Consider the following 22,655-nt stretch of genomic DNA (forward strand, 5'->3'; position numbering starts at 1 on the left):
AGTGTTTGAAAAAACAAACCCAACCCCTTTCCCATGTTTTTAACCCCCCCCCTTTTTTTTTTTTTTTTTTTTTTTTTGTTTGTTTGTTTGTTTTGCCTGCGGTACAGTAGATTGCAACTTTTTTAAAGTCTGTGGGAAAAAAATCTGAAAAACCTTAATAAGTACGTTTATTTTGCAAACCAACTAACCATTTAGGGCCCATGTTGTCAGATCAGCATACTTGTCAGAATAACATACATGCAATGAGTACGCATGCGCATTAAGAGGTCCGACCTTTAGAGGAGCTGCCAGTTCAGCATACGACACCCGGTTGAGTTAGCTAAATATTTACATTGCAAACTAAGTATTAGTCGGCTTGTAATGTGAATATTTAGTTTACCAACTAAATATTTAATTTGAAGATAAATATTTAGCTTCAAGCTAAGTAGCTAGCATGCTAACTATTGCTGATAACAGAACCTCACTTTAAGTCTTCTGTATGATTGCTATTATGGTGCTAAAGGTGCTATGTACAGCTTTGTTTGACATAAAGATGATAAATAGTGTCATACTTTCATTACTATAGGCTTCTATTTGCCAACATTGTTTATGTCCATCTTGTGGAATCAAACTCGCCCTGAGTTTTAAAATATTTGCCAGCAGGTTTTTTTTTTTTTTTTTGCTACACGGCAGATTTCAGAAGATTAAAGTGACCAAAGGGTGAAACCAAAACCCAAAAAGGGACAAAGGTGTATAGAAAATGGATGGATGGATTTTGGACATTTAAGCAAACCTTTTCATACCCTTGTACTAAACAAATGGCATTTGTACTTTTTTTTTGTAATTCAAAGTGCAGCAGGTAAGTTTTGAATCTGACCTAAAGAACATGCCCAGAAAATGTTGAAAAACTCATGTCCAAGCCAGAGCAGAGGAGAAACTACTGTTACATTATTAAAAACAATAAAAAGCAACACTTGTGGAACAGCTTAAAACAGTTTGATAATAAATCTTCTTTAAGTAGTTTGTGTCGATACATTACATGACATCATGGTGCAAAACAAGGAACAGTGGATAAAACCACGGAGCTGATACACTTTAAGCATTTTACAATAAACATCTTTACAACACGTCTCTCCTCAGTCTGTCTTTGCTTTATCGTCCAAGAAGTGAAAGCCACAGTGTGATCGGCGCAGTCTTAGGGCCAGTGAGTCCAACCTTTAAAAAGAAGTAATCAACCAAACACATTAGAGGGAGCCAGTAGCAAAAACAATGGAGTTTAATTAACTCCACGCAACTGGACAGGAAGTAAACGGCATCACTGCAAAAACACAAAATATTACTATGTTTGTTTGTTTGTTTTTTGGTCTAGTTTCTGGTGCAAATATCTTAGCACACTTAAAACAAGAAAACTAACTTACTAGTAGGAGCTTGTTGTAATTAAAAAAATCTTAATACATTATAGCAAGACATTTTCCCTGTTATATGTTTTGTCTTCCAGTGGAACTAGTACTTTTTTAATCAATATTAAGGAATTATCTTAATACTAGCCCCCGTATCTTCCTGAAAAGCTACTTTTAAGTTAGTTTTCTCTCATTTCAATTTATTTGTAGTAGAAACCAGACCAAAAATATCTGGTAATATTTTGCGGTTTGTAGTATTTTGTTTTGTAGTACATTACTAAGACTGCACTGATTCAGGATTCTGCTTCATTTGAATGCCTAAAACCAGCCAAGTAAATATAAATTGCTTCCAAATGTGGAATGTACAGTAGCTGAGACTTTTTCCGACAATATTCATAAGCTAGAATGCCTAAAGTTTTCTTCTCCACTGTCACTGCATGCTTGTCCAGGAGGAGTAAATGCAATTTGCCGTGTTTCTTTACACAGAATGTTTTTTTAACTACTGTAATTTGAATGCACTGCAAAAATACTAAATCTTACCAAATATTTTTTGTCTCGATCAGGGGTCTGCAACCAACACAACCAAAACAAACGTACATGTCCAGCTCTAGTGGAACAAATGATTTGTTGTCTTTTACCAACAACAAAAGAGAAATCCTACAACAGCTAAAATCTGACGCCACTCCATTTTTGTTTACATTTTGTGAAGAAGAAAGTTGTTCTCAGTGTCTTCTTCAGAGTCTTTGCGTCATTTCCTTCGGTGGTTCTTGGTGCAGCGCCACCACAGGTGAGGAGGGGAATATGCTTTTCAAAGGAAGTGTAGAAGAGAATCGCAGCAGCTGAAAATGTAACAAATGTTGCAATTTTGGTCCCAATCAATCCAAATATATCAGACTAGGAGGTGTAAAAAAAAATCAGTGAAGAAATGTGGAACGTGCTGGATCAGTTAAATTAGTTCTGGAAATGGGATTTTTCATACAAAAACCTGGAAATGTCCATGTTTTGTCATCGGTGCTCGTTGTTTGTTTGAACCATTTCACCAAACCAAACAGTGAAATAAAACATCCAAGAAATCAGAGTTTCTGTTGGACATGAAACGCTTTTCACAGTGACTCTCATTTCTGCTTAACTCAATGCATTAAAAACAATATTTTAGTTTGTCTGCCTCTCAGTTGTTGAAAACATTTGTGATTTGGCAGTAACATCTGAGTCTCTTTATCTTGGAGGAAATATCATTACGAGATACCACTTTTACTTCCATGCTGTTGAAGCATCCATGGAGTCCTGAACGCCTCACCATACCTCCCTTTTTCCATTTCATACATCCAGTGTTTACGATCAGTTGATTGTTTTTATAGGGAAAAGTCTCTGCAGGTAAAACATGATAATCATCCTTTGCCCAGTAGAGCTTCCATTATCGGTGGGTTAAAGTGAAGTAAAATCCCCCGTTTGACTCAGATCGGGTCTACGATCACTGCAGTCCCTCTGAAACAAAGCAGACAGGGTGTTTGATGACAGGTGGAGTAAAAACAGTCACATGTATGCAAAGAGAGCTGAAACCCACCATTGTTATCATCTGAGTCTGTAGATCTGTTGTTGTGGATTTGCTGCAGTTCGTTGTACTTCATCTCTACTTCCTGCAATAACATAAATACAACAAAACACTGTTATGAAAAAATCATCAACATAAACTACAGGATCCAGCATGCGAAGATGCAGAAGCTACATGAATATGAAACTGGACACATTTTCTATTTCAAAATTTCAGGTGTTTTGACAATTTTAAAGAAATAGGGACCAAAATGTTTGGAAAATTATATTACCTCAGACCTATAAAAAAACATTTTTATGCAGAAAGGTAAACATAATGAAAAGCATGTTTAATACCTTCTTAATTTAATAAATGGGATTCACTGGAACACATATTAAAATGTATTGAATTTGATTCAATATAATAGCACTTTGCACCAATCTGATGGTTAAATAACCATCAGATTGAAAACAATGAATATCCTGATTGTTGAGCTCTCATGTCTACTAATTCTAGTTACATTACACTACATCAACAATTCCATTTTTTATATAAAGAAAAAATATAAGCAATTACATCCTATTCACTCATTTTTCAGTCCACTGAGGGCAAATCAAAGCAATTAGACCAAACTTAAACACTGCAGGTTCCTTTACTACCAAACAGAGTTTAATCAGTTGAAACACATTTAAAGATTTTTCCATCACATGATGGAGGTCATTTTAAAACAAAACCCAGTGTGTTTTACCTGCAGGTACTGCAGGTCAGCCTGCAGGAGACGCAGGTGGGTCATCAACTGCCTGCTCAGATCTGGGCCGTCGCCCCCTGCCTGTGAGGAGGAGGACAGCAGCTTCCTCATGTCAATCGCGACGTCGTCGTCGGTGCTGCTCTCCCCATAACCGGCTTCAAAGTCCAGACCCGCAAAACCACCTGGTTAAAGACCAGAAGATTTCAGAATCTGGACAAAAACATCTAAACTTCATTAAGGATGCGTTTACACCGGTCCTGTTTAGTCCACTTAAACCCAACTCAAGTCCATTTGTCTAGAAAGTCTGGTTTGTTTGGGGAGATGTGAATGTGTAATTAAACTCTGTTTTGGACAAAAAAGCAAACTCTGGTCTGCCTATAAACCTCTGTCTCAGTTCGGTTGATGTTAACTCGAGTGTGGTTCAAATGCCAATGTGAACGCCAAGAGGAGCAGAGACCACTTCACAAGCAGGAAGCGGACTACAGCGCAGGGCATTATCAGTAAATACAACCAAAATATGGTCTTACAGCTATCAATAAACTTCTTGAATGCACTGCTGAAAGCGCTAATGACAGAGGAACAACTTACTAACTTACCGTTACAGGAAAATAATTATCTTGCCATCATTGGTGGCTATGCTAACTAGCCTTAGGATTTAGTACAGGCTCTGCTGACAGTGTGAACACCAGTATGACTGACAGCATGACTGACTGGCTCTGATTGGTAGTTTCTAGTTAGCAATGGGAGCAATGAAGAGGAAGAAGAGGAGCTCGACTTTGACACTTTTAATGAACTTTTAGTGCAAATTTCAATAGAACTTTGCATTAAAAGGGTCATTTTTCGAATGACACTTTATGACAACAATTGTAAACATTCATGAAGACTCCTTCATGTTCATGACCATTGTGTTATGTCATGTTTATGAAGGTGTCACGTCAGTCTTATGCACACCCCTTCAAATAAAGTGTTACCAAAAAAAGTCTCTGGGTCTCAAAGAATTTGGTCCGTTTGAGACAAAGAACTACAGCAGGTAAAAATGTATCAAATGTTGGAACTTTGGTTTCCAAATTGAACCAGGCCTATCATACTATCAGGTGTAAAAACGACTTCAGTCGCTGACTCACCATTAGGTTGTGCTGACTCAGACACCCCGGTGAGGCCAGAGCAGAGCTGCAGGTCGTTGTTCTCTGGTCCTGCAGAAGACGGTTTGTTCTCTTCTGTCTCCTTCTCTACTTCTCTGCTCATCATGTGGGAGTAAAGCGTCTCCTTCAGCATGGCCACTGCAACAGAAAACTTTGGTTATTATCTACCAGCTTTTCCAGTTTGGAGTTTAAAGGATCACCGTCAGCTTACGAGTCCGCAGAGCCTCTTCAGCTTTGGAGGAGGGAAAGTTTGACTCCATGTCCTCAACCGGAAGAGCGATGCCCTGGCGGGATCCTTCCTGTAGGAGTCTGTCGGTCAGCTGGCCATCCAGGAAGGCCTCCAACTCAGCTTCGTCCACCTCCTCTTCTTCCCCATCTTCCTCCTGCCTGACAGTAGCCGGCAGCTCCTCTTCCTCATCTTCTGATTTCAAGCCATCAAAGGGGTTGATGGGAGATTGAACATCAGGAGAACATGGAGCGTCTTTGTCTAGGACATAGAACAAAACTATTTTGAAGAGCTTAATAAAATAGTAATTTATTTGTTATAATAATATAGTGTCCAAACTTTTTGCCATGGGAACCAAAACTGGTAGATTTAAACTGACAGGTGGGCCACACAATTCATTAGATTAGAAATGCAAAACTAATTTACTGTGATTTAAAAATCTTTTTAAACGACTGCTGACCCAAAAGGCTATCATTGTAACTAATAGGAAAATTTTACTGCAGTAGTCACCATTCAGCCCAGAGGGGCAGCAGTGAGTTGGTTTTAGGCCAAACATTCTAGTTGAACAAAAATGTCATAAAGATGGCATAAGACCCAATTTATACAGCTCATCTACAAAAAAAGTTCAATTCGGGGTGTAATTAGTCTTTAAAGAGCTAACTTCTAGACCAGGGATCTGCAACGTGTGGCTCTTAATAACTTCACCCAAAACTGGTAAAGAATTTAGCAATATTTTAAAATGTAAAGGTAATAAAGCTAAAAATGATATCTTTAACAGTTTTTCCTAAGTGTTTTAATGCAATATATGTATAATGTTTTTTCTAAATAATGACACTAATAAAGTAAGGAACATTCTTTGTTTTATGAAATTAACTTTGTCTTTAAACCACTAAACAAAAATACAGTTGTTTAAAAATCTGAGCAAATTGCCTATAGTGGGTATTATAAAAACAAGTTATCTTATCTGGAGGAGTCATGTTGCTTTTGGGTAATTAAAATATTTTAAATAAAAAGAAATTTGTTACACTGTATCATTGTAACTAATGATAATAAGTTTTCAATCTAATAATAAAGTGTTAAAACTGAACAGTTTTTTTCCTTGGATCCACAGATACCAGCTGAATGTATGCTTTCAGTCAGCGTCTCGCTCTGTTTGGGCATCTCTTGGTTCAGGATCTCAACTGCAACCCGTTCGGCTCTGAAACCAAACAAAACAAAAACATACTGTGAGCAGAGACAAACAAACATCACCATGGAGAGTTGAGGCGGATTCAGTGGACTCACTCTGCCTGAGCTGGAGGCCTGTCGCTGGGGTGAGCTTTGGCCTTCATGGCGTCAGCGCACTGTGTGATTAGACACTGCCACCTGGATGAGCAGAGGCGAACCACATCCAGGTGAGACAGAAAAACTTTAAAAGTGAAATTTTGTCTAGGATGAAAACTCACGTTCTCCTGTCGGACACCTTTTGCGCCATTAGCTCGTACATCTGGACCCCATTCTCTGACATGGACAGGACAAAGAAGGCCTTGTTGTCTGAAGATAACAGCCAGTCAGTCAGTTATTTCTCTTCTAAAATTAAAGAACAAACTGTGCTACCTGCATTGCTAATCTGCATTTTTGAATTATGTTCTGGGGGACAAAAATGCAGTTGGCAGGAGAATACTCTGGTTCCTTGAAAAAACAAGCAGAATATCATTACATCTATATACATATACTACCATTAGCATCCTCCAGGGGGCGCTGCTGACTCCTCTGCACCAGGAATAACCAAAGCCATATGCTCTGTATTGTTAAATTTGTAGGCTGAGCTTGCAAATTTGAGTCAGAAAAATCAACTGAAACGTCTCCCGAAGTCTGACTTCCCACTTTGAGAAACTCTTGAGATCCAATATGGCCGCTCCTTCAATCAACAATAGTTAGCTGAGGTGGAAACATCTTTATTTTGCAAGACAGACTTGTAAGAGAAATGAATGTTACATGACGCATTTACAACTATAAACTAAACCAGCAGTAGGACTCCAAAAAAAAATATTTTGGCTCAAAACTTTTGTATGAAAAATTAATTGTGTTAACAAATTTCAACATGTTAGAATTTATGTAATTGATTAACCAAAATTAACATGTTTAAGACCTGGCCCTAAACTAAAGAAATTAAAGGTGTTTGTATGTGGAATGCACACCTTAAAACGATATTTATAAGAGGTAATATGAGCAATGACTCCTTGGGTGTTGCCATATCGGAATCCCGACTACTCCAACTATGCTAACTTGGAAAGTTGTTAACTCGGGCTTTTGAATCATTGCAAAAATTCCAGGTATTTGAATTCAAGGTATTTGGATTCAAGGTATTTGGATTGACTGACAGCCTTACCGGTTGCTACAGGACGAACCAGGACAGTGCTGAGCTTGATGACAGGGCTGAAACTATGCTTGGCGTCCGGAATGCTGGTCAGGTTCTTCCCATGGAACTTGAGAACCAAACGCTCATCCTGTTTCTGAAGTAGAACCATGATGTCCTCCAAAAGAAGCGTGTAGAGTTCTGAAAGGACATCATGAAACCTCATTTTCATTTTTAGAAGGTTTCATCTTTGACCACTAATTTAAACACATATAAATCTAACTAAAACTGTATTCTCATTTAAGGTTGTTTATATTTACCAATGGTCTTGTCTTTATTGACTTTCCAGGAGAGCGGGCCCTCATATACCATCTCCCTCTTGGTCAAATCCAGATTCTGCAACAAAAAAAAAGTTCATAGTAAATACTTTCATTGACAATTAACTGATAAAATACATCTACAATAGTGGATCTTCAATTGTTTCTTTAGTTCATATATGAAATGGAAAGCTGCTTCACAAATTATTAATGACAAAGGTCTCTTTTTTATTATATATTGTTGAAAGTTTTCCAATGTAAACAGATGCACCTAATTAAGGTTTCAATATTAGCTATGTATTTCGAAAAATCATAGGCTCAGTTCTTTGGTTGATCTATCATTGCCTTGAAACATTAAACTAACTGAACAATTAGGAAGATGACACAAAAAATCTGGAATAAATGGTGAAGAAATGCCAGATTATTCATTGTGAGTAAGATGGGCATGTTTCAGCTGTCAGTCACTCTTTGTTGATTGAAAATGGACTCCAATGGCAATATGTACTGGAAATCCAGAAAGGGACCCAAGATACCTTGTGGAACCCTAAAAGTAAGTGGAGACTGATGATATAAAACAGGCCTGTTTTTGAGTAAAAAAACAAAACAACAATAAAAATAGTCTTATGGCTAAAATCCATCAATGCTTAGACCTTTTTTCATTGACCAATCGTTTCTCACCCTGAGCTCCAGGATCATGGGGTTTTCAATTTGTTTCAGAGACGAGACGTCAAGTCTTCGCTGATAATCCACTAGTCTCTGTTGAGATAAAACAGAACTCATTAAAAGTTAGTACTTACATTAGTAGATCAAATTTATTTTGTCAAATCGTAGAACAGTTCTTTTTAATTTATTTATTGTATTCTTTTCAAATTAAATCAAGATACTTTGTTTTTCTTTTTTGTTTTACATTTAATTGCTTAATTGTATATATTTTGTCTTATTAATTTTACATATATATTTTTCCTATTAATTGAGAAACAATTAGTGAAACATAAATCAAGTTAATCTGGGATGAAATGGCTACGAAACACAAATAACACCCAACCAATACGTGTAAAGTAAAAGAAGGAAGTGATTCAATGAAAGCCATATTGATAATATAGTTTAATTAATGTGAAAATATGACTTTTACTTTGAAAACAGTGATGAGTGACAGATAAAACTCCCCCTGCTGATTACTGAATATGTTTCATGAATATTCTGATGTGTTAACCTGTTTGTTTTCAGCCTCTTTCACGGCCTGGTTGACGTGGTTCAGGATCTTCTTGCAGGTTTCTCCAGCTTTCTTCACCTTTTCCTTCTCTTCACCATCCTCTGTGAAAACAGACAAAATAACTTTACAAAGAAAGAACCAAAAAGTTCCCCTATTAGAATATATATGTATCATATTCATACCAGTGTATTGTGCAATATTGTCCAGTAGGAGCGGGTACTTTGTCATTCTTTGCATTTCTACAGGAATGATGTCTTTTAGCTGCAGCCTACGACACAAGCGGTTGCTCTCAGCTTCCTGAAAATCAAAGATTGGTAAAAATATCCTTTACAAAATAAATAGAGTAATACTTTGTTTAATCAGAAATAAAGCCAGCATTCAAGGAAACCACTGAGGTGATGATGTTGTGCTGACCTGCATGAATAGGTTGAACCTCTGGTTTTTTTTCTGCCTGGTCTTGATGAGCTCCAGGGCATACGGCTGGTTGCTGCAGAACGTTCCTGTGGCTTTTTTTATCTTCTCCTCTTCCTCCTCGCTGAACTAAAGCACATTTATATTCAAATCATTTAATGCTGCTGCATTTTATAACACAACATACCATCAGTTTTTCATGGGAATCTTAAATGTTTCAACTAAAACTTATGGCAAAAAATAAAGTAGGTCAAAGTTACTTCAATGGAGTTTGACGTTACTGTAAAAAATCTTTTAGATTATTTCCACAACTGAGGTCACTTTTTAAGAAATGAAAGGATGCTTTCTAGATGCTACTTTCCTGAACTTACACAATGTTTCCAGCAAAGTTGAACTGAAATATAAAAAAGGCAACTGAATTAAATAAAAACGATTAATAATGGGGAACAACCATATTCTGCATTAATAGAACTAACTAAAACATACTGAAAATATAGATATAATATCCTTCGTTTTTGTGTTTATAAATCTATTTATTATCCGTCTGGCTTTTTCTGGAGCAGAACTATGACTCATGTCTCACACAAACGATATAAAAGTCAGATAAAACTTTGAAAACTATCCAAAATGTATCAGATTTAATTCCACATATGGAAAAGGCACAAATTTGATATTTTTTTTATTATTATTATTTTTTCACATTTACGAGCTGTGTGAACATAGCCTTACTTTCACACACAAATATTCTGCATATGTTCAGGTATGAAACAGCGCTGTATTTGTTCAGTGCTAGTATTTACAGTAAATTCTAATTATTGCCAGTTGTCTCTGAAAAGGCTTTCATAAGGCCAGGAAAGTAAAAAATACTACTGAGAAATGATAATGTGAATCATTAGAAAATGTGTTCTAGTAGAAACTAAAATTCAAAAATCAAGTTAGGATTTTGTAGTAATATGTAGTGTCTGAGATTTCTGCTCATTTTACATAGAAAGCACTCTGAAAATAGTATGGGACTCTGTTTTTTATAGAAGGAGTCTTACCCATGCCAGGAGATCATCTCCAATCTGACCAATCACAGAGGTCTCACTCCTCTTCCTGACAGCGGCCATTTGCTCCGTTATTGAAACTATCAAACAGTGAGAGGAAACCTCATTGTTACTGGTGACATCTTTATCAGCAAGAAATACACAAACTGCACAATACGTGGTCAAGTTTGGTTGTAACAACTTGACTTTGTAAAGGTTTTGAATGTTTCTTAGCAAGCAGAGTTGTTGAATTGAGCCATCCATCACCAGGAAGCCTCTAATGTAATAAAGTGACATTACAATGCAGCTGAATGATTTCCTCCAGGTTAATGAAGATGCGCTTTATGTCATCAGGCGGAAGGACGCCGTGTCTGCTCAGTCTCTGGCAGAAGACGCCGTCCAGCACCCGCAGCTTACGCAGGTGAGCGCGCTCAGTGATGAACAGCTCTAAGAGATGGAGAGATGAACTCAGTCAGGTTTGGAAATAAACACGCTGCATTTCGGATGGTTCAGTATTAGAAATGCACAAATATGAACATTTAGATACAGTATGAATAGAAAGTGGGAGTAAATAAGTTTGTCTTCTTCCCACCTGTTTTCAAGCTAAATGCATTTTGTTTGTGTCTAAATACAGTTACTATATAAAACATGAACTGGATAATTCAGATAATCTCTTTACTGCATGTATATTACTGTGTATATATATATATATATATATATATATATATATATATATATATATATATATATATATATATATATTTTTATATATATATAAAAAAATATTTTTTATATGGGCACGTATATATATTTTCTTAAGGGGAATAATATGCATTTTGTTCTTTAATATGGTTCAAAATAAAGCAATATATTAAACTAAATATGAAAATTTAAGCTAATATTGATATATAAAATTAATGTTCTGATATGGCTAACAACCAATATTTAGTAATATTACATATTTTAAGGCTGCAACTAACAATTATGATTAGTAATCGATTATTCTGACAACAAATAAGAAAAGTTAGAATTTTGTGCAGATTTTTTTATTTAACCACTTACATAGTTTTTATACAATATTAGAAAGAAAAAAAAAATTTTTTTTATTAAAATAAGAAAACATATTTTATTGCTTAAAATGCAATAACACATCATTCCTTGATCAAGCTTGATCCTTTGCAGCAAAGGAAACACAACATGTGAAACACTCAGTCATTTCTGCTCGACTTAACATCATTGATTATTTTTTGGATTACCTAATTAACAATCGGATAGCAAAAGGTGCTGAATAGAAAACATTATCTTTATTTTGATTTCTTAAAGAACTTGAGCCAGGTGAAGTTAAAAGTGCAACTTGAAGAGTTCTGGGTAGAATATATGTTCAGACAAAAGATTTTTTTCAATCTTAAAATGTATATATTTTTTGTACAGTTCTGGCTCATTTACAGTTCAGAGTGTGTTGTTCTTTCAGCAAATGGCCCTTTTTAGAGTCTGTGTACTCCAGTTAACGATTAATTGAGTACTAAATTAGTTGACTATTACTTCAACAATTAATTCATCACAATTAATCAGATGAATCATTTCCAGACTATTTTGTGAAAAAAACGACCCCCCTGTAGAAACACAACAGCAACAAGATGGAAATAAACATCTGTTTTTAATAACGGTCCAGTTTTACTTCTGGGACTGATGCTGATATGTTAAAAAAAACTTACCAACATTGCCTAATTCTGATGTTAATTATGCTTTATTGTGCATCCCTACTGAAAATGCTGTCGCCTCACCGTTGATGACTTCCTGCCGATTGATCTCCTTTGAAGTGAGACTTGCCAAGACACCTCGAGGGACGAGTTTCTGCCAGTTCAGAGGGTCCTCCTCACTCTCCACCTCTCCTGCCTGGTCGTCCTCGCTCTGGAAGTCAGCTGAACCCACCGTGGGCTGAATTTCCATCCTGTTGCCAGAAACAAACTATTATAGAAAACTTTACAAAAAGAAAACATTAGCTGATAAAATACTTTAGGGCTGCAGCTAATGATTATTATAGTAATTCGATTGATTATTCTGATGACTAATCGGAGAAAAAGATTTGCACATGCTGCAGATGTTTCATTTCAAGCTTGTATTATGCAAAATTTTAAATACATTAAAAGATACAAATGAACAAACAATTCAATTATTTTTCTAAATAAGAAAATAAAAATTTTATTGCCTAAAATACATCAACATAGCATTCCTTTAACACTTGATTATTTGTAGCAAAGGGTGCATCTGCAGCTAAAAAAATTCTAACATCAGTTTCCAACTGATTAATTTTGCATAAACCGATTAATACTTGAATAGTAAAAAGTGCTTAATAGAAGAAACCAAGTGAAGCTAAAACGTCCTCTTGAGGAGTTCTGGTTGAAAGATAAAGATAAGTTACAGATAAAGAAAGTTTTAATAGATTAAGCCAAATCACTTAAAAAAACCTTGCTGTTTTGGGCAACAAGTTAATGTTTGTTTGTGTCTGGAAAATGAGCCGTTTCAAAAAACCCCAAATTATCAAGTCACATTGTGCCGTTACCTAGCAACTCATTCGAGTTGCTAGGTAACTGGTCAATGGCTGCTGGAAAAGACAAGTGTTTTGTACAGAAACCACTTGGTGCATTATTGTTGGTTGTGTGGGAGGCTCCACTAATGCTTTTCAAAGATGTATGGTTGTACAACTGTGCATCTGTTTGCAGCCATTTTCACGTGAGTACAAACAGAGCCCTAAAACAGCTCACTGTGAAAGGACCTCACAATGAAAAACCGGAAAAGAGCAAACACTAAATTCATTATCTAAGATTGATTTTGTGCAAAAAAATGTAATGAACATGTTTTGCATAGTCATTATCTTTTCAAGGAAGCATGATAGATCACTTTTAAAGTAATGATATTCAAAAGTTTCCTTAAAGGTGTAATAAACATTGTCAACTTTGTCTTAGGTTCACAGGAATACATGTTACCAAAAGACCTGCTGCATGTCTCATCTATTAAAGACTGCTCAGGGGAAAACTTACCTGAAGGCATCCTGGTCGTCCTCTCGGTGGTCAAGACTGGACGGGCTGAAGTCAAACTGAGTGCTGATTGGACTAGAGAGGCCGTCCTGGTGTTCTCCAGCCTGCAGACCGTCACTGAGTCTCGACTGGATGCAAAATGGAGAGACACCTGCATGGAAAATACAAAAAAATACATAAAAACCATATGGTCCAGAATGGGTTTGTAGCTTCTGTTTTATTAAATAATATCACAGTTTTTATTAACCAGAGAACATTAACTTTAGCATTGATGTAACTGCTGTAATCTTCTGTAACTCAGAAAATTACAAGTTTTCTTAAACCTGCAAATGAACAAGAAGCAGAGAAATCTTACTGGAGTCTGTTTCTTGTCCAGTCGAGTCGGCAGAGCTGGGACCCAGGGAGGCGACAGAGATGGTGGACTGGGTGCTGGTGTCCGACCCCTGGCTGAGCTGATTCGCTCGGCTGCGTCCAGGGTTCGAGGCAGGATGGTCGGCTGGTTCAGGGATAACAAAGGCCGGCTGAGAGAACTTTGGAGAGCGCTGCTTATTGAGCTCCACAGACTTAACCACTGCACAGAGACAACACATGAAAACAAGTAGAACTGTATGTTTGTATATATTAATAATTACAGTTAATGAAACCAATAAAAAAAGTTTTTCCTTACCCAAAGTGGAGTCTACTTTGCTCAAACGTCGAGGAGGAACAAGGACGTTCCAAGGCTTCTTCCAATCACCATCTTTTTCAGGTTTGCTTCCTCTCTATGTGCAAAACAATAAAAAAAAATAAAGATCTGATCATAAGACCGTTGAATGAAAAGGTGAATTCTCTTTCTTCACTGAATCAGTGAAAATTATGAGAATAAGGAGGTTGTACCTTAATCTTAGGCAGGAAGATGATGCGTGCACGTTTTTGTTCAAGGCCGCGAGGCTCCTTCACTTTCACCCCAAGATGCTTCATGTAGGTCAGAATCACATACTGCATAGCTTGGCTGCACAAATCAGACAGAAAACACAATGTTAGGTAATATACGGAAATCAAATACTGTGAAAAAAATATTTGTATCTTTAAATACTGTTTTTACTGTTTTGACACTTAAATGTTTCAAATCATCAAAGATAAGTAAAGTATCCACAAAGCCCTGTTTTCAAAGTTTACGTAATTAGATTTTTATCAGAAATCAAGGAAAACGCACACATTTATTTGATTCTTGTTTTGTAGCGCAGGTTGTTTTTCTATTAGTAGGGTCCAAAAAACATATGACTAGAAGCTCAAAATGTCTAAAATTTAATTTCATGTTAAAAAACACATTAAATAACTATAGAAAAGACCAAAAAATGGCCTAGTCACATAATTCTGTGACTGTCGTAGCTATAATGTGACTGTAGAGACCACTGTTTCTTCTGCAGAAAAAAATAAAAAGACAGACAGAACAGTAAAGCAAGGGATAGAACAAATGATCGAAGAAACAAACTATATAACAAACAATCAAACACTGGCAGAACTAATGAACAACAGAAAGAACAAACAGATAGAAAAAAAAACAATGACAGAAAGAACAAATGATGGATAGTGGAAAAAAGTGGGACTCTTTAAGCCTTTAAGAACCTCCTACTCTTTCCCCATTCACATCTTCATCACTACAATGCTTGTCCATGATCCCACAGCTGTTCTTAAGAACTCACCAAACTTGGAGTTCCACCAGGTGTTAGCTAATGGCTGCTGCCACTAGTCTGGAGGAGCTGAGTGTGGGAGTAATGGTCAGCGAGGCAGAAGCCTCGCTACAGACTGCAGGTCTGATGGAAATCTTTGTGTAAATAGGCAGCACTTTGTGAGAGCAAGCGCTTAGGCGCCCCAGAATGGTTGCCATGGAGATTAAAGGATTTCTCAAACATACAGGAAAGAATCAAGGCAACATTCCAGATACGTTTTTGATGCAAGGCTAAAAATACTTCATTTTACATAATAGCCCTCATTAAAAACTACTGTTTTCTGTTAACTCAGATTATTTGTGTAATATTGAAATATTTTTGTTGATCTCAAGCATTTCAGTGTGATAAAAAAGCAAAAACTGAAGAAATCTGAATAACTTCCAAAAAACCACTCCTTTCTTTAAATTTTTCTTCTGGAGTGATATTTAGCTGGAATTAAAAGTGCTTCTGCACAGCACTGTAGACCAATATATACAGGTAACATACACAGGTATTTATAAACAGGCATTTCATGCATAACAAGATAAAATTTGCAGCGCCTCAATTAGAAATGAAAAAGCAGAACAGAAACTAAGATACTTCGCAAAAACAGATTTATCTGACTGCCCAGCAGCTGTCTAATGATGCATGAAAAGAAAAAGTCCCTGATCTCACCACTTCTCCTCTTCTGAGGCTTGAGTCGTGGGCCTGCAACACCATACACACACACACACACACGCACATGCACACGCACACATACATACACATTAAGGTCTGAGGATAAATGAGTGTTTTTTTAGAGTTTGCACTCAGACACTCACAGGATATCCTCAATCTTGGCGAGGATGTGTTCTGCACAGGCGCATTCCTTCTCCAGCGCCGGCTGGTCCTTCCCCCGCTCCAAGTCCAGTTTGGACAGCTCGTCTTCAGCCAGGGTCAGACCCATGCTGCGCTTCTGTCTGCAGCGCAAAGACCACCGGTTTAACTCCTTCTGTGTCTCTGAGGGAAACCTTTCCATTTCTCCTGCAGATGTTACCTGAAGTCCTCCAGGTTCTTGAGCAGGTCTGACAGAAGAGAGTCTTGTAACACCTGAGTGTATTGTTTACACAGATCCTCTGGGATCAGCTCCAGTCGTCGCTTTTCTAAAACACAAACAACCAACAAGAACTGTCAACAGTCACATCAGTCAGGTTGTACTTTCACAGAAAGAACTGGTGAGGTTAGAACGTTAAATACAATTTTTGGGAAGACAATGCACTCATCCATTAGGGAGGCAACATATTTAATCAAATATTATGTAAAAGTCAAATTTTGCACATTTTTGTACTTTCGTTTTGGACTCCACTTCTTCTAAAAATAACCAAAACTTTAAAAACAAAACAACACCCAGCCATTTTTTGGCAATAAGTTAATGTTTTGAAGTGAATGTTTTGCACTGTCACATAGCAACCCAAGTCTAGCCCCATTAACTAGTAACACAAGCTGAGCTACAGTATGTTTGGTCAGCTGTTTTTACAGATGTATGTGCTGTACAATGGCTGCTGGAAAAGACAAGTGTTTAATTGTTGACTTGCCATACAGAAACCACTTACTGCATTCTTGTGTGTTGTGCAGGAGGCTCCACTTCTGCTTTTGTAAGATGTACAACTGTATAATTACGCATCTGTTGCAGGAATTCTCACGAGCGAGTGCAAATGTTGAGCTGGGGCATGGTAAGTAGGAACTTGGATTTAAAGTGGCAAGATGCTCTAAAACATCTCATTCTGAAATGAGCTCAACATAAGCAGAACTGAGCAGACTCAAATCTCATTGTCTAAGAATGATTTTCTGCAAAAAAAATGTAATAAACATGTTTTGTGTAGCCCATAGATCTACCCTAACTTGTTCAAGGAAGCATCATATGTCTCCTTTAAACTCCAAAAAGTTAATTTATGATTTACCAAGGGGGAATTACAAACATTCCAGTTTTTTGCAATTCTGCAATCACACAAATAAATGCAAAAATCAACAGAGCCACACAGTTTTCTTCACTAATAGATAATTTTGATATTATTGCAAATTTTCCACAAAAATGATCAAAAACATTGGATTTAAGTGACAGCTAACTCCCACCTGCAGAAGGCAATAGTTCTTACTTCTGCTACACTGCTGCCTCAGCCCTACTTGATGTAACTTATAGTCTGTGATCGTAATGGAAAGTGACCCATTTAAGTTCTTTAAAAATGTCTGTCTGCTTGTTATTTTCTCATCTTTTTTCTTCTATAAGTAGATTTTGGAAGAGGTTTTAATGAGTAAAAAATATTGCAAATATTTCTAAAGTAGAACCACAAAAACAGTGATTTTGATTGCAAAACAATCACAAAAAAGCCTGAAAGGACTTGCATTTTGTAATTACTCAGCTTATTTTTCTCTTATCCAGAGGAATCCAGGTATTCATGGGTTACCACAGCTGCCAGTAAATACCTAAAATCCAAGAATACCTAAAACTCTAAAAAAGACTTGTATAGTTTAAACATCAGATATTTTTTAAGATGCGTTATATTAATGTTGGGTTCCCTTACCTAATTCTGATGCTATTGTTTCAGGAACTGGTACTTTTAGATTCTGGAAAAGACAAAAATGTAAATGAGTAAGAATTATGTCAACAATCCAGATAATTAAAATAGAAAAAAGGAGAATAGAGATTAAACTTACTGCTGTTCTATCTAAGAAGAGGGAGTGGAACTCCATAAAGAAGCGCCGACTCTCCTTGGAGCTGGTTTGTTTGTGCATTTCTGCGTAGAGATAACAAAGCTGACGGGGGAAAAAAACACTGCATGAGTTTTAATTTATTCCACTTTCCAGCCTCAATTAAAAAAACACATTATGTTGTCAGGAAATAGCATTTCTCCATTAATAATGGTCTCCCATAAGGCTTTATATATGGTACACTTACTTTTATAGGAAAATTTTAGTTCTTTAAATATCTCTGTTTAATTTGTCAATCCGGATTTTGTTTTCCAGTAATAAACCCTGGAATTTAAAAGGTGTAATTCACACATTAATCTGAACAGCAGGTCATATTTCTAGATTCTACCAGAAAAACACATTTCCTGTGTTCAGGAAATGTTTTAATGTTGACAATTTGTTATTTCAATTTAAATCTAAAATGCTATCAGGTTGTTAGTTTTACTCAGGATTTGGTTACATTATGTGTACCTCTTTATGTTTAAGCATCACAAAGTCATGCTGCACACACAATACTTTTAAAAATGTTTTCCATTAGTTATGGAGACCCAAGATGATATATATGGATATCAAAAAATATTATAATAATTGAAATTATTTAGTCACACAAATTATACATAATTATTAAGGCATTTCTGTAATCATTTTCCATTCATGGTGCTATATTCAAACTGCCACATGATTGGTCAAATCCCTCAGCAGTTTACCTGCAAACCAATCACCTTGTAAAAATCAGTGTTAGACCTGCCCATTTTAAAAGGTTAGGATGACAGAAACTCATAATATTCTGCAACACAGTTTTATAAAATTATGATATTAATAATATTCTATCCATCCATCCATTTTCTGTACACCATTGTCCCTAGTGGGGTTGGAAGGAGTGCTGGTGCCTATCTCCAGCTAACGTTTTGGGGAAGAGGCGGGGTCACCCTGGACAGGTTGTCAGTATGTCGCAGGGCAACACAGAGACAGACAGGACACACAAGCATGCACACACACCGAGGGAGAATTTAGAGAGACCAATTAACCTGACAGTCATGTTTCTGGACTGTGGGAGGAAGCCGGAGTACCCAGAGAGAACCCATGCATGCACTGGGAGAACATGCAAACTCCATGCAGAAAGACCTGGGGCCGGGAATCAAACCCAGAACCTTCTTGCTGCAAGGCAACAGCTCTACCAACTGCACCACTGTGCAGCCCACTAATAATATTAATAAATTAATTAAAATTATTATATAAAAAATTACAAATATATATCTACATAAAACTTTGGTGTGCAGTGAAGATAAATTTAGATCTTTTTTTCATATTTACTTAGTATTTCACAAATTGATTACTTGTTGAGTATTATTGATCTACTATGCACAGTATTTATTTTTAGTCTTATTAAATTATCACATATATTCATATATGAACTTAATTAGTCATTTATTGGTGATCAGCATGTGGATGGAAACTTAGAAGTTTACAAACAAACATTGCAAATTCTTCATCAAGTTCCTTAGAAGGTCTTTGGAAAATAATGCAAGATATTCAATATAAAACACCAAGAAGCTACAGAGAATTAACATTATCATTTCTCTTTCCTTTTCATTTCAGAAAGGCTGTAGGAAATTAAAGTTTAAGGTTTTGAAATTTGTTGGCATGGAGAAAATCATTAGATTATTCTTAAGAAAAGTTTTTCTAAATCATACATTTGTCAGATGAATTACCATTTAATGTTCTACCTCTGTATGGCTTAATTTTATAATCAATTATTAATATTATTGTCAATATTCTGAGTAAATAACTGCACTGTCAAATAATAGGTAAGGCGGTGATCTGTGTTTATGAATGTACCAGAGGAGCAGCCTCGAACTGGGACACCACATGATGGAGGAAGACAGCCAGATGAGCCGGTCGAGACTTAAGCAAGTCAATACTCTGAAAACAGCTGCACTCGCCGTTAATCTGAGGTCAGAAATATATTCATCAGATAAGCATCATGTGGTTCATTTTCTGTGAAACGTAAAAACAGGTTGTTAAAACTTTACCTGTTCTTGTTGATAGTCAAAGTAGTCGTCCTCCGCTCCAATTATCTGGGGGTTTAGGGTGTATGGAGGGCTTGCCACAGAAGAATGAGGACTGGAGTCCTAATTGACAGATTCAAGAAGAAATGCCGGGTTAAATATTGTAAAACACACACACAAAAAAACAAGACATTCAAAAACAATGGGCACAAGAAGGTTGCATTATACAACAACTTAAAGGTTTCTTTGTGGAATTTTTAGGTTACTTTCCACAACTTTTTTCTGAATATTGTAGGTCACTCACTTTCTGAAATACAGTGGTAACTTTCCAACAATTTCCTGGAACTTGAAAATGCATCTATTGATCTTACAGGTTACTCTCATCAAACTGCAATTTTTTGATCTTGAACCAGTTTTAATTCTACAAAGGCTAGGTACATGGTTCTATTTCTGGAACGACAACAGTTGTTTTTCTCCTAGCAGGTTACTTATATTTCACATTCCCTGGTATTGTAAATTACTTTCCAGTACGCTCACATAATTTGTAGGACATTTTCTAAACTAACAGATTGTAGTTACTTTCTCATAACTTACAAGATACTATCCAGAATTTTTGCTGAATGTGCAAGTTACATTTTGGCCTTAAATATTACATCTTAGTTACTTTCCTTTAACTAACAAGTTACTTTCCAGAACTGCACACACGTTATATTCCAGGTCATTTGCAGAACTTGCAAGTTGCATTCTGAACTAAAATGTTACATTCTACTTATGTTCTTATAATTTACAAATTACTTTCCAGAACTTCATGGTTATATATGTTCACTCAAATTGTGTTTTGAACTTCATGGTTACATCCTAGTTCCTTTCACATAACTTACAAGCTACTTTCCAAAACTTATGTGTTATATTCCAGAACCTTTGAATAACTTGCAAGCTATATTCTAAACTAAAAGGTTACTTTTTACTTACTTTTATGTACAAACTTAGAATGTTTGCTGAACTTGCTAGTTACATTCTGAACTCACAGGTCACATCCAAATTATTTTCTCAAAACATTAATGTTACTTTCCAGAACTTACATGTTACAGTCCAGTGTGTTAGCTAAACTTGCAAGTTACATTCTGAACTAATAGGTCACCTTCTAGTCACTTTTCCACAATACATAGGGTTCCTTCTAGGACTCAAAGCTTTATTTTATAGGCCATCATAATAATGAATGGATTCTGAGGATATCTGGAAAACACAGACTACATTCTGTAAACCTTAGGCGCTTACAGGTTTTTTTTTTGTTTTTTTTTAACCAAATTTACCAGGGACTAACAGGTAACTTCATGACATTTACAGGTTACATTCCAGGACAGTGAGGTTGCATTCTATTTACTATCCCATAACTTGAAGGTTACGTTCCAGAATTTTGTGGTGACTTTCAAGGAATACATACATTAATTGATAGAAATTATCAATAGCTTGCAAGTTACTTACCAAAAGATTACATAACAGTAGTTTTCCAGAAATGTACAGTAAAATATCAGGAATCTAGCATGTACATTTTGTGGGACTAACATGTGAACAAGATGTGAGGACTTATAAAGTTTTTGCTAACCAAAACTCAGCTGTTTGTGTTATTTCATTTGAAGTAGAAAAAACAAGTTTTAATGTCTCCATAAAACTTTCATGTCAAATTCAGAATCTTCAGTGGTTTACAGTTTAAGACAATGAGTGACTTTCAGCAGCACAATTTTTTGGTTCAGGTTTTTCTTATCTTTTATTGTTATAACTTTTTTTTCCCTAAAAGACAAATAAGTAAGGAGAGTTCCAAGATTTAAACTTTCAGACCTTTAGGTGTACTGGCCACCCAAGCCACTGTTTTTGTGTGATTATGTATTGTTGCCAGGGCAAACCCAGGAAAATGATTAAGCATCAGTCTGAATCACTCTTATCCCACTAATCTCTGCTCCTAATTGTTGCTGCTGATGTTTGAGCTGTAGCCTTGCAGAGCAGAGTTGCTGTTTCTTTTGGAGCTAGGCAGTGTTTGATCACTTCACTGGAGCTGACTAATTAGGGCACACTGTGGGCTTTTCGGAAGGGGAGTAGGCTCCCTAGGTCCTGCTTTTACAGGAAGTGTGTAAATATGCAGAAGCAAATAGTACTTCCCTGGAGATTTTATGGGAACTTTCAGTTTCCTGATGTTTATATGCAGTCTGTACTAATGGCCGTCATCTAACTCTGTCTGACTTTCTTCTGCCTTTCTCAAATGGCCATACAGTATGTTGCACATCTTTCTGTAGATGTCAGTAATTTACATTCCTAGTTTAAATTGAAGAATTAGTCGGCAACCAAACTATCTAAAGTTGTAATTGTTGTAACATTAAGCTGAATGTTTAAATAATATTACTTTTTTGAGTACCACAGCAGACAGAAGTATATTATACTACTCAATAAAGCACACAACACTAAATTAATGTAAAAATATCTGCTAAAAATTATACTCAAAAGATTGAAGAATTACTGTCGCATTTTCTTTTTTAATTGCTAATGTTAGATTGCATACAAGGAGCCAACTAAAAATGGCAAGTCCACCAATCCTATAATAACATGGTGTATTTATACTACATTCTTTATCACAGGTGTAGTTATTTGTTACTGGTGGTTTTCCATAAACCCCAATTAATAAGCCATGTCTGTTGCACCTTCCACTTTTTTCCATCCACTCAACTTTCAATGAGTATGTTATAACTTTTCGCAATATTAAAATGTTCTGAGACATAAAATTTTGAATTTTCATTATCTCTAAGTCGCAATCATAAAAACTGTATTAAATAAAGACGTCATGAACCTATTTATAGATGAATTTCAC

At 36.1% G+C, this 22,655-nt stretch overlaps 1 protein-coding gene across 2 annotated transcripts in view; it reads right to left on the reverse strand.

Annotated features, from left to right (window-relative positions):
* Positions 1-905: 905 nt before the first annotated feature.
* Positions 906-22,655, reverse strand: part of arhgef12b (Rho guanine nucleotide exchange factor (GEF) 12b) — a 43,455-nt gene continuing 21,705 nt past the window's right edge. For both annotated transcript variants that reach the window (XM_015051369.1, XM_015051368.1), the window contains exons 9-37: positions 19,820-19,918; positions 19,626-19,736; positions 17,754-17,852; positions 17,621-17,663; positions 16,096-16,201; positions 15,881-16,018; positions 15,735-15,767; positions 14,245-14,359; positions 14,036-14,129; positions 13,724-13,939; positions 13,372-13,519; positions 12,115-12,281; positions 10,631-10,777; positions 10,346-10,431; positions 9,309-9,434; positions 9,077-9,191; positions 8,895-8,995; positions 8,360-8,437; positions 7,685-7,760; positions 7,398-7,565; positions 6,472-6,559; positions 6,311-6,391; positions 6,142-6,224; positions 5,012-5,287; positions 4,783-4,938; positions 3,659-3,840; positions 2,944-3,016; positions 1,920-2,864; positions 906-1,194 (exon numbers count right to left, since the gene is read on the reverse strand). In XM_015051369.1, coding sequence (XP_014906855.1) covers positions 2,851-2,864; positions 2,944-3,016; positions 3,659-3,840; positions 4,783-4,938; positions 5,012-5,287; positions 6,142-6,224; positions 6,311-6,391; positions 6,472-6,559; positions 7,398-7,565; positions 7,685-7,760; positions 8,360-8,437; positions 8,895-8,995; positions 9,077-9,191; positions 9,309-9,434; positions 10,346-10,431; positions 10,631-10,777; positions 12,115-12,281; positions 13,372-13,519; positions 13,724-13,939; positions 14,036-14,129; positions 14,245-14,359; positions 15,735-15,767; positions 15,881-16,018; positions 16,096-16,201; positions 17,621-17,663; positions 17,754-17,852; positions 19,626-19,736; positions 19,820-19,918 — 3,219 coding nt within the window. In that variant the 3' untranslated portion in view covers positions 906-1,194; positions 1,920-2,850. The remainder of the gene's footprint in view (positions 1,195-1,919; positions 2,865-2,943; positions 3,017-3,658; positions 3,841-4,782; positions 4,939-5,011; positions 5,288-6,141; positions 6,225-6,310; positions 6,392-6,471; positions 6,560-7,397; positions 7,566-7,684; positions 7,761-8,359; positions 8,438-8,894; positions 8,996-9,076; positions 9,192-9,308; positions 9,435-10,345; positions 10,432-10,630; positions 10,778-12,114; positions 12,282-13,371; positions 13,520-13,723; positions 13,940-14,035; positions 14,130-14,244; positions 14,360-15,734; positions 15,768-15,880; positions 16,019-16,095; positions 16,202-17,620; positions 17,664-17,753; positions 17,853-19,625; positions 19,737-19,819; positions 19,919-22,655) is intronic.

Source organism: Poecilia latipinna, unplaced genomic scaffold (genome assembly GCF_001443285.1).
Source record: "Poecilia latipinna isolate Pla-1442-1.1 unplaced genomic scaffold, P_latipinna-1.0 Scaffold1042, whole genome shotgun sequence".
NCBI lineage: Eukaryota > Metazoa > Chordata > Actinopteri > Cyprinodontiformes > Poeciliidae > Poecilia > Poecilia latipinna.